Source organism: Lithobates pipiens, unplaced genomic scaffold, assembly GCF_037356315.1.
Source record: "Lithobates pipiens isolate NorthernLeopardFrog02 unplaced genomic scaffold, aLitPip1_a1.2 Scaffold_11, whole genome shotgun sequence".
NCBI classification, from domain to species: domain Eukaryota; kingdom Metazoa; phylum Chordata; class Amphibia; order Anura; family Ranidae; genus Lithobates; species Lithobates pipiens.
This window is the reverse complement of record NW_027507696.1, coordinates 7,157,734-7,170,342: the sequence shown is the minus strand read 5'-3', so window position 1 is coordinate 7,170,342 and position 12,609 is coordinate 7,157,734. Positions and strand designations below refer to the sequence as shown.

The window sequence follows — 12,609 nt, the reverse complement described above, 5'->3', positions numbered from 1 at the left end:
TCTGTCACCTGGTCTCAGGTGACCTGACACATACAATATGGCTGCCCCATCAACACATTTACTGTATTTACAAACTTCACAGAAACCACATAGCTTTTAAGCATTTGTAAAGGTTTAGATTTTTGGGGGCACTTGTGCATGTTCACTTCTGAGCTGCCTTGTCCATGATCCATGTACTACTATGACACCGCTCCCTTATCTGACTCTAGCGCCCTCTCAGGCATGCATTGTGTGGACCTGTCTGACAAAAGCAGATTTCTCTGCTATTTCTGAATTTTTTTGGGAAAATACTCTGTACTTTTAGAAACTTTAGACCCTGTTCAATATTTAGAAGTGTTCCTTGAGGATAATATTGGGGAAAGTATTTCGGACCCAGTTTCACTGGAGACCTCTTTAATCCAACACACAATGTGGAACAAGCAAATCACCCAATGCATCTGTCCAGCATGACAGACCTCTCCTTTACATGGTGGATATCCATCCCTGCCCTGGAATTGGGAAAGTCTTTCCTTCACATGCCCTGGAAGCTGTTGACAACGAATGCTGACCTTTACAGGCTGGGGTGTATTTTTTCAATACACTGACTGCCCAGGGAACCTGGCCCCCACAGGAGTTGAAACTTCAACATTTTGGAACTGAGAGCCATAAGAATATCTCTCTACAATACTGGAACTATCTTCTGCAAGGTCACTCAGTTGGGGTACATCTGGGCAGTGGCCTACATAAACCATCAAGGGGGCATCAGAAGTTAAGCTGCCCTAAAAGAAACAAATTTAAACTGGGCTGAATCGTGCATTAAGTTCTGCTGTCCACATACCTGAAGTGGACTGTTGGCACTTTTTTTTTTTTATTATTTTTCAACAAATCCATAAAAAAGTGAAATGCAATATAAAACGGGTCAAATCTTCCAACTTTTAACATTGTTATTATTTACACCCCCCCAACCTACTCATTCCCTCCTACCTCCTCAACTCGCCTTCTTGACCCTATGTTTCTTACTTATTCATTTGGGCCCCAATCCCCCCCAAAATCAACATATCTGCGTAATTCCTCTTCTTTTTAAATGCTATCAAACTTTCCCATAGTTCCCCACTTATCCCACTCTCATCCCAGTCACTGTTTCTACTTCAGCCATTCTCCTATTGTGGGACTTTATACTTCTTGCCAATGTAGTGGTACTAAACTTTTAGCCGCATTTATTAAGTGTGGTATTATGTTATTTTTATAAAGTTTTATTGGCAAATCCATAGCGTGAAACAAACATACCCATGGGTCTTCCGTGAATTCTATCTTTGTGATCTCCTTGATCAGGGCTAACACTTCCTTACAGAATTTTTTTATTAGAGGACAATCCCACCATATATGTGCCATATTCCCAGTGGAGTCACATCCCCGCCAGCAATTAGGAGATTTTCCTATTTGAAATTTATGAGCTATATCTGGGGTTATATACCATCTAGATAAACATTTAAAGTTAATTTATTTTGTATTTGTATCAACGGCCAAAAAAAAAACACACTTTACAATTCTTTTCAGTTGCATATCACTCACCCATGTTCCTGATTCCTTTTGGTGGTCTCTCCTCTCCGGCCATCTCCAATGGTATTTTATATATTCCGGATATTCCACTTTTACCCTTTCCATCTACACACAACTGTTCTAACGGTAGTAGATTATCTCCTGCTCTTATTGGTTGCGGTAGTGATGCTACGGAATGCCGCAACTGAAAGGACTGCCATTCATCGATCTCAAACCATTTTTTATTTATGTTTATTTATTTTTTATTCCCTGTAGTGTAAGTGGCAGAGAGACTTCTAAACTCTCATTGCCTAGGCCCAGGGGAGTGGTCTCTGCTAAAGGTGGGAAAAACAAGGTGTGTTGACATCCTAGCCTCCAGGTTCAACAACAAGCCGAACCAATTCATAGACAAGACCAGAGATTCTCTAGCATTCACAGTAGATGCTCTGGTGATTCCTTGGACTCAGTTCAAGCTGGTTTATGACTTTTTTTCAGATGAGGATTCCCCCTCACCTTCTGTGCAAAATAGTGGAAAGGGTTCTGGTTATTCTCTTTGTACCAAATTGGCTAGGAAGATGTGCTACACAGATATACTCAGGCATGTGATGGACAAGCTTTGGCCTTTTCCACACAGACCAGACTTACTGGCTAAGGCTTCTTATTCCACCCTGCTTCTCGGTGGCTGGATTAAACAGCATGGGTGTTGAAACCTAAAGGCTAAATTTAGTAATATGTAACATGTTACTATACAGCATGTCTGCATCCCTTGATTCCCTTTTTTTAAGGTGCACTTAGCCATTAAGTCCTAAAACATAATGCGTACACGCGACCAGACTTTTTGACAGCAAAAGTCCGACGGAACGAGTCCGTCTGACAATTCGATCTTGTGTGGGCTCCATCGGACCTTTGCTTGCCAAAAATCCGGCAGACTTTAGAAATAGAACATGTTTTAAATTTTTCCACCGGAAATCCGTTCGTATGTATGCTAGTCCGACGGACAAAAAACGACGCTAGGGCAGCTATTGGCTACTGACTATGAACTTCCTTATTCTAGTCCAGTCGTACGTCATCACGTTCAAATCCGTTGGACTTTGGTGCGATTGTGTGTGGCCAAATCCGTTCATTTGGAAAGTCCGTCGTAACTCCGCCGAATGTCCGTCGGAAAGACCGCCGGACCTAGTCCCTTGAAAAGTCCGGTCGTGTGTATGCGGCATAAGGGTATTTCTGACTGTTCTTCCCATCTTACACAGAGCAAGAAAATCTAACTCCCAAGATTTACCATCACACATGGGAGGCTTACTTTGTCTGATGTGAGGCAAGGAAGTGGAGACCCAATGACTACTCTACTCTACCAATATTTAGGCCTTTCTTCGGTTTGGCCCTAAATACCCCTAAGAAACAGGTTTCTACCATATCCATTTTATTTCTGAAATCTCTTGCCTTGCAATCCCTTATCAAGAGATTTTTTTAAGGGAATTGTTGCTATAAATTAACAAATTTGACCTCCTGCATCACCGTGGGATCTCAACCTGGTGCTGTCTGTACTTAATGACCTCCCTTTGAACCAATTGGAGATAGTTTCATGGAAGTTGCTTTGCTCATAGCCATTACGTCTTTTCTGACTTCACAGTTTTTTCCTGTAAAGAACACTTTCTTGTTTTGCACAAGGACAAAGTGGTTACAACTTTTTTTCCTACCCAAGGTGGTATCTTCTTTAGGCTGGGTTCACACTAGCTGTGGCCGCGGCTTACAGCAGGGGGTTTCAGGTGCGACTCAGGACTGAGTTTTTGGCTGAATTTGCACCTAAAACGGACCAGAAGACCATACAGGACCCTTCTCCAATTCGGACTGCGGCACCCTGGAGGTGTCACCTGGGCTTTTCAGCATTAAGCAGCTGCTTACCATATTTGTAAGACCACCACCTGGCTCTCTGTTCACACATTCTCCAAGTTCTACCAAGTGGATGTTCAGGCCTTGGCTAATGCGAGCTTCGGCTGCATTCATCTGAACTTAAAAAAGGGGGGAAAAGGGCAAAGACTGCCCCAAGGTTAGACTTTATAGGCACTTTGGACAACAGATGGAATATAAAAATATATTTTAATGATAACAATTCAACAATTAACAAGGCAAAAATAAAGCAAAAAAGATAGAGTTTAATATACCTATTACATAATGGACGAAAGTACATGGCACATGGGTCATATTCAGTTCAACTCTCTCCTCTCCTCGCACGATCGATGCAGCGTTTGAGGAGAGGAGGAAGAGAGTGCAGCAGTGAGTGGGCTGGATATGGAGTGCTCACTGGTGCCACAGCAGTGCCTTCACAGTGCTTATCTATGCTACATCAGTGCCATCACAGTCCACATCTATGTCATCACAGGGCTCAACAGTGCCATTATAGTGCTCATCCATGACACATCAGTGCTCATCTGTACCACATCAGTGCCATCACAGTGCTCATCAGTGCCACATAAGTACTCATCCGTTCCACATCAGTGCCATCACAATGCTCATCAGTGCCACCACAGTTCTCATCCCTGCCACATCAGTGCCATGCCAGTACTCATCAGTGCCATCACAGTACTCAACTGTGCCACATTGGTGCTATCACAGTGCTCATCCATGCCACATTAGTGCCATCACAGTGCTCATCAGTGCCACCACAATGCTCATGAGTGCCATCACAGTGCTCATCCATGCCACATCAGTGCCATCATAGTACTCATCAGTGCCATTACAGTGCTAATCCATGCCACATCAGTGCTATCACAGTGCTCATCAGTGCCATCAAGGTGCTCATCAGTGCCGTCACTAGGCTCATCCATGCCACATCGGTGCCTTTAGTGCCTCACAAAAGTGTAATAGGTAGTCAGGAAATTACTGTAAATGTGTAATTTATGTCCCAAGAACACCTGACGGTTCTCCCTGCATGTTGGGCCTCTGTATGTGGCCAGGCTATGTAAAAGTCTCACACATGTGGTATCGCCATACTAAGGAGTAGCAGAATGTATTTTGGGGTGTCATTTTTGCTATACGCATGCTATGTGTTAGAAGTATCCTCTAAATTGACAATGTTGTGTAACAAAATGCATTTTCATTTTCATTCCACATTTTCCAAAAACTTGTGGAAAAAAAATGACATGTTTAAAAGACACATTATGCCTCCTAGATTATGTGTTGGTGTGTTTGCTTTACAAAATGGGGTCATTTTGTGAGTGTTGCTATTGTCCTGGTGCTCCAGGGCCTTCAAAAGTGTTAGTCAAGAAATTAGATGTATCATTTATGTCCCTAGAACACCTGATGGTGCTCCCTAAATGTTGGGCCTCTGTATGTGGCTAGGCTGTGAAAAAGTCTCACACGTGGTTTCGTCATACTCAGGAGGAGTAGCATAATGTGTTTTGGGGTGTAGTTGCAAGTATGCATATGCCATGTGAGAGAAATAACCTGTTAATATGACATTTTTGTGAAAAAAATCTTAATTTGCAAAGTACTGTGGGAAAAAATTACTAATTCAAAAAACTCTCTATGCCTCTTACTAAATACCATGGAATGTCTACTTTCCAAAAAGGGGTCATTTGGGGGGTATTTGTTCGTACTGTCCTGGCTTGTCAGTGTCTCAAGAAATTAGACACTTTTGTCAGTACATCAGGTGTGATAAATTTTTATTGATTGGCACTATAGCTTGTAGACTCTATAACCTTCACAAAGAGCAAATAATATACACTTATTTGGGTATTTTTTACCAAAGATATGTAGCAGTATAACTTTTGGCCAAAATGTGTGAATACAAATGACAAATTTGCAAAATTTATAACAGACACAAAGAAAATGTTCTCTCTTTTTTTATTTATAGCGCAAAAATGAAAATACCCAGTGATGAGTAAATACCACCAAAAGAAAGCTCTATTTGTGTAGAAAAAAGGACACTAATTTTATATGGGTACACTGTTGCATGACTAAGTAATTGTCATTCAAAATGTAAGAGCACTGAAAGCTGAAAACTGGCCTGGTTAGGAAGGAGGTATAAGTGCCTAGTGGGCAAGTGGTAAAATATGAGCTCTGGCACTAGAATTATTGCTCTCACTTTTGCGTTTGCAGCAATATCCCACATGTATGGTGCAATAACCGTATACATATGCATGCGGGACCTACTGTAAACAAGCCCCTTGTAATAGCTTTGGGCAAGTGACAGGTATTCTTTATTGAGACATCAGGGGTCTCCAACACCTCGACATTTACCGGTCTGTGGCTTGTTAATGGTCAACAAGACTATCATAGACCGCAGCTGCCGCTCACCTCCTCCTGTGCGGCTGTGTCACTGAGCCTGTGTGTTGTCTCCGCCACCAATGTCTTCCTATCAGCAGGGGAGGAGCTGGAAATCTGCTCTGGAGAGCAGGAGCCTTTCATATTAACAAGTGGTTACCATGATAAGTTCTGGCAGCTCCCACCCTCCGTCCAGATCTGCAACTCCCGCTGCTTGCCCTGCTGACAAGTTGACATCGGCGGTGGGGGGAGACCCAGGAGAAGACACATGGTTGAAAACTGCTTCTACCCTTCCACAGGCAGGACTGTGCAGGGGAGGCAGAGACTGACATGGAGCACTGTAATGGGGCAGTGAGAGAGGAAAGGGGGAGGGAGACATGACTGCAATGGGCACTGTGATATAAAGGGGACTGCACTGTAAAGGGACCCTGCAATCATTACAGTACAGTCCCCTTTATATCACAGAACTCCCTTTACGGTGCAGCCCTCCTTTACATCACAGTGTAGCCCCCGTTACATCACCATGCCTCTTTACAGTGCAGCACTGTTACATCACCATGCCCTTTTATACTGCAACGCCAGTAACATTAATGTAAAGGGGCACTCCAATGTAAACGGGGGCTGTGATGTGAAAGGACACTGAGACTGCTTTAAAGGGAGATCTGTGATGTAAAGAGGGACTGTGGACACTGTAAAGGGGCGGTTGTGGTGTGAAGGGGGCTAAGGACAGACTGTGAATATCCAATCCACCTCCCCAGTCCCTGGAAAAATTGTTTGCTACGAAACTGGTCCCTGGTACCAAAAAGGTTGGGGACTGCTGTATTAGAACCTTGATGTCTCCCCTGCCTTTCAAAGCATCTGCTCAAACACAGATTGGTTTGACCAGATGCTTCCCTGGTTCTACCAGCCAGGGAAATAGCACTAAAATGGTAAGTGACAAAATACTTGTTGCTTCTGGTTCATTAGTCACAGAGGAGGTCAGGGAGTGGATGATCCTCTTTCTCCTCTGTGCACAGCTCACTCAACTGTTTACATATGTTCTGTCTCTCCTGAACATTGTAAAAGTGATTGGGTGGCTGTAAAGCCGCTTGATCACTTTTACTAGAAAGCCAATTGCTGGTATAACCACTTGCAGCTGAGACCGTATATATACAGCCTCTGTGAAGAAAGCAGTTAATGTTTGTCACTGGACTGAAAATGACCCTCCAATCAATATGGTTGCATGTTGGGGAAATTGTGGCCCTGGAACATTATTGTATGGCCTTTACTAAGGAAAATGTGTTTGATCACTTGATTGTTTTTATAGCAGGATACTGACTCTCTTATTTGGACACTGCTTTATTTGCAAGATTTTGAAATCAATGTTTTGTAAAAATGTGTATCTTCCATTGCTTTCTATTTAGTCTCTCTGGGTCTGAAGGCCCTGATGTACTTTTCAGCTCACTTATGACCTGCCGCTTTGTTCTTTGCAGTTACAGGTCACCCATTGATCCAGGTTGGAAACTGGAACCTTATATTATGCTATCCCCTGAGGAAATTTGTAGAAATGCCGGCAGAACATTTTGTAAGAGGATGTCTCAGGTACTTCCCAGTTTGTGATAGTCATGTGTCTTTGACTCCTTATGGGCTTGGGGTAGGAAATATACTAACAAGTACTTTTTTTGTTGCTCATAGCAAGCAGCTTCCAGATATTTTTATTTACAATCCAGGTTTAAAAATAAAATAAATTATATAATTAGGTGGGTATCATTATAAATTATGCTTTTTGCAGATGATATTTTTCTATTCTTATCCTCCCCACAAATCTCTATCCCCAATCTTATGAACATCCTAAACAGGTTTTCAGCTATTTCAGGTCTTAAATTTAATATGCAGAAATCAAAAGCATTGAACATTTCATTATCTGACAAGGAAATTTGTACTGTTAAAGCGGGGTTCCACCCTAAAGTGGAACTTACGCTGATCGGAACCCCCCCCCCCCCCTCCGGTGTCACAATTGGCACCTTTCAGGGGGGAGGGGGGTGGAGATACCTGCGAAGACAGGTATTTACACCCACTTCCGGGCATAGACTCCCGTGGGAGTCTATGCCTCTTCCTGTCCTGCCGCGCTGTCTGCTGGGACACACACGGGTCTCAGAGACAGCGCGGACAATTCCTATTGCGCTGCGCGACTCGCGCATGCGCAGTAGGGAACCGGGAAGTGAAGCCGATTCGCTTCACTTCCTGATTCCCTCACCTAGAATGGTGGCGGCAGCGCTGGACCTCAGGACAGGTGAGTGTCCATTTATTAAAAGTCAGCAGCTGTAGTATTTATAACTGCTGGCTTTTAATATTTTTTTCCCAAGTACAGTCCCGCTTTAAGGAGGCATTTCCTTTAAAATGGGCTACACACAGTCTGCCTTACTTAAGTATCCAGCTCACTGCAGATCACAAAGATCTATTTCTGTTATATTCACTGACCGACACAGCTCCTCTCTTAGCCATTGGGTTGTTATGCCCACCACTAGGAGAATACTAGGCATTACTTGTTCTCAGAACATATGACCGGGCTACTGATGCCTGCGTCACAGTATGCTGGGCCAGCAGCCACCCTATACTGATTAGTGAGTGGGTCTGTGATGGAATGTCTCCCAGCTCTTCAGGATGGGTAAGTACAGCTCCCCCTGCCTCGGCGGGGCTAAGCAGCTAGGCATTCCCCCGGGAGGTCGATTCGGGGGTCCCTCACCTCCCTCTCTTCTCTCCCTGTCCCCCTCTCCCTCCCCCTTCCATATGGGGGATGCTGCTGAGTGGTGTGTGTGTGTGTGTGTCTATGCAGGGGCTCTCAGGGGGGGCTCTCACCTGGGGGGTTGCGCTGGCTAGCTGTGTCCTGAGTCCTGTTCTTCATGCCCCTGGAAGGTGTTTGTGAGGCCATGCTGGTGTCCTGCGCAGCGCTGTGCTCACCACCATTGTGTTCTCCCTGTACCTCATGGATCTGCATTCGGCAGCCATTTTAGGTGTGGGCAAGGGCAAGCATGCTCTCCTGGGCTTCAGCGGCCATTTTCCTTGTGATTGTCCTCATACAGGACGCCGGTGGCCATTTTCTTGAAGCCTGAACACGTTTTTTAGTGTTCTCTAGCTGCAGCATGTGCTCCTGTGCTCTAACGCCCATTTTCCCTGTGTTTTATGTCCTTGTGCTGGACACTGGGCGCCCATTTTCTTGAAGCCTGAGCACACTTCAGAGCGGTTTTAGTGCCATTTGCAGCTGCTTCCACCAACACAGCTCCTGGGAGCCAACAGGGACTACAGGCACTACCTGCTGGATAGCACAGAACCCCTCAGGGTGGTGAGTCCTGCGGGAAAGAGCCCCTCAGCCAGCAGCAGTAAGGAGGGTGGGACTGTCACTGTCCTAAGTCCCCTTCGGGTGGCAGACAGGGTAGGGTCAGCATGGCTTCAGAAACTGGTGTTTCTTCCCCCGAAATCCAGGCAATTGCAACCGGGCCGCCTGTCGACTGCACAGTGCTCCTGGACAGGCGGTCCTCAATTTGTTTATTGCCAAGATGGAGGTGGCACGTGGGCAAAAGGGTGCAAAAAAGCGGCCCCTCCCAGCCACCCCCCCACCCTTCTTTGGGGAGAGCTCTGAAGCAAACTCTGGTCCTGCTGAGGCTGGTGACCCCTGCTCTGTCTTGTCAGATGACGCTGACTAGGACCGTTCGGACAGTGAATGAATGAATGAAATACTTGTATAGCGTCCAGGCATCTATGAAAGCCCTGACGGATCTTCCCTTCCTTGGTGACCGGCTTTTCGGAGCCTCATTGTATTACATTAATAAAAATGCCACCGGTGGTAAGAGTTCCCTACTCCCACAGGCCAGGAAGGCTAAGGAGCCACACCGCAAAGCAAGGGTCCTCTTTTTCTGCTCACAAACGGCTTTTTCGTCCGCCTGGAGCTTCAGCTAAACGTCCCCAGCCCGACAGGACGACCGCGGAAGGACAGAAACGTCCCTGGAACCTCAAGCCTAACAAGCCTGCGAATAACAGTGCTACCGCATGAAGGTTTGCCCCCACCCTTGTCTCGGGTGGTGGGTGGCCTTCGGGAGTTTGCGGCCTGGTGGTCCTCTCGACTATCCGACCAATGGGTCTGTGATCTGATTTCCTCAGGCTACAAGATAGTGTTTCTCTGTTGGCCGACAGATTCTTCCCCTCCAGCATACCCATATCCCCAGCTCGCCGGGAGGCCCTCTTGGGGGCAGTAAGGGACCTGCTGAGTGGCAGGGTGGTTGTACCGGTTCTGGAATCGGAAGGTTCCCAGGGTTCTACTCAAATCTGTTTGTAGTTCCCTAGAAGGAAGGGGTACGTCCAATCTTGGACCTAAAAGTGCAGAGGTTCAGAATCAGTTCGCTCAGTAGTCACTGCACTCCATCAAGGGGACTCCCTGGCATCCTTAGATATCCAGGATGCGTACCTGCACATACCCATATGCCTTTGGCATCAAAAGTTTCTGCGATTTGCAGTCGGGGAAGCCCACTACCAGTTTGTGGCTCTTCCGTTTGGTCTGGCATCGGCCCCCGAGTCTTTACCAAGGTATTGGCTCCTGTTTTGGTGTTGCTGTGGCAACGTGGGATCGCGATCGGGGGATACTTAGATGATCTCCTCCTGAGAGCATCTTCCACCTCAGAATTAGAGGAGGATGTGGCGATCACCATGCAGACCCTGCAAGAATTTGGGTGGCTGTTGAACCTAAAGAAGTGAGTGATTGTACCGACCCAGCGTCTGGAGTACCTGGGCTTGCTGCTGGACTCCAGGGAAGCAAGAGTTTTTCTCCCTTTAGACAAACTGCAAACTCTCAGATCAGTGGTAAAACTGCTGATGAACCGCAAGTGGTCGTCGCTCCGCTTCTGCATGCGAGTCCTGGGTAGCCTCCTTCGAGGTAGTACCTTATGCCCAGTTCCACACCAGAGTCCTGGAGGAGATTTTGACAAAGTGGGACAAATCTCAGTTGTCCCTGGATCGACAGATCCAGGTCAGCCAGTCAGTCAGAGATTCCCTGAACTGGTGGCTGAGGTCCCCGGTGATTCAGTCCGGGAAGTCATTCCTACCTCTGAAGTGGACAGTGATCACAATGGACACCAGCCTATCCGGCTAGGGTGGAGTGATGGGGGTTCAGTCGGCTCAGGGCCTCTGGTCGGCGGAAGAATCCAAGTTGCCAATCAATCTGCTTGAGTTAAGAGCGATCAGGCTGTTCCTCTCCACATGGTCGATGAGACTACAGGGGCGTCTGATCCGGATCCAGTCAGACAATGCCATGGCTGTGGCATACGTCAATCACCAAGGAGGAACAAGAAGCTCAGCCGCCGCACGGGAGGTCGCTCACATACTTCGTGGGCAGAACGACATGTACCGGCCCTGTCGGCCATTTACATCCTGGGAGTGGAGAACTGGCAGGCGGACTATCTGAGTCACCAGATACTGGACCCAGGAGAATGGGCATTGCATCCGGAGGTATTCAGGCTACTGTGCCTTAGGTGGGGCACACCAGACGTTGATCTTCTGGCCTCCTGTCTCAATCAGAAGGTGTCGAGATTTGTGTCTAGGACTAGAGATCCCTGGGCAGACGAGTCAGATGCGCTGGTGGCTCTGTGGGATCAGTACTAGCTGATCTACGCCCTTCCTCCACTGAAACTATTACCACGTGTGCTCCGCAGAGTGGAAGTCGAGGGGATCCCAGTGATTCTGGTCGCCCCAGATTGGCCTCAGCGACCTTGGTACGCAGACCTAGTACGCCTGGTGTCAGACGCCCCATGGCGATTGCCGTTACGAGAGGACCTTCTGTCTCAAGGTCTGATTCTTCACCCTGTTTACCATCGCTGGCTTTAACGGCATGGCTATTGAGAGCCAGGTGTTGAGGAACCGGGGTCTGTCGGATTCGGTGATCCCAACTATGCTGAGGGCACGGAAATCTTCTTATAGGAAGATATATCATCGTACCTGGAAGGCTTACATCTCCATTTGTGAGGAGAAAGGTTGGCATCCACGCTCCTTTTCTATATCCAGGATCCTGCTGTTTCTTCAGCAAGGAGTAGACCAGAAATTGACATTAAGCACCATTAAGGGGCAAATATCAGTCTTCGTTGTCTTTTTTCAGCAACCCCTGGCGTCTCACTCATTAGTGAGTACCTTTGTTCAGGGGCTGCGACATGTATTCCCCCTGGTGCGTCCACCGTTACCCCCATGGGATTTGAAACTGGTGTTATAGGCTCTTCAAAAACCGCTGTTTGAAAATATCAGGGAGATTTACCTGTTGACTCTTTCCCAGAAAGTGGTCTTTCTAGTGGCCATCACATCGGCCAGGAGGGTCTCGGAACTGGCGGCCTTGTCCTGCAAGTCGCCTTATCTGGTTATCCACAATGATAAGGTGGTGTTGTGTCCGCAACCATCTTTTCTGCCAAAAGTGGTCTCGGCTTTTCATATCAATGAGGACATTGTATTACCATCTCTGTGTCCTAAGCCGAAATACCCTAAGGAAATGGCCCTTCACGCTCTGGACGTGGTTCAGGATCTAAAGGTGTATTTGTCTTCCACTGCTCCCTTTCGGAAGTCAGGCTCACTGTTTGTTTCAGTGGCTGGTCCAAAGAAAGGCATGGCGGTCTCAACGGCCACCATTTCCAGGTGGATCAGACAGATTATAGTGCAAGCCTACGCCTTGAAGGGACAGGTGCCCCCCTTTCCAGTCACAGCCCACTCCACAAGGGCAATCGGAACGGCTTGGGCTTTCCGACGCCAGGCGTCTGTCGCTCAGGTGCGCAAAGCGGCGACCTGGTCGTCTGTCCACACATTTACCAAGTTCTACAA

General features: G+C 46.8%; 1 protein-coding gene across 2 annotated transcripts in view; it reads left to right on the top strand.

Moving 5' to 3' along the window:
* The window catches only part of PPP1R26 (protein phosphatase 1 regulatory subunit 26), a 57,954-nt gene that overhangs the window by 20,301 nt on the left and 25,044 nt on the right, over positions 1–12,609 (top strand). For both annotated transcript variants that reach the window (XM_077468383.1, XM_077468375.1), the window contains exon 3: positions 7,254–7,362. In XM_077468383.1, the coding sequence (XP_077324509.1) occupies positions 7,254–7,362 (109 nt within the window). The remainder of the gene's footprint in view (positions 1–7,253; positions 7,363–12,609) is intronic.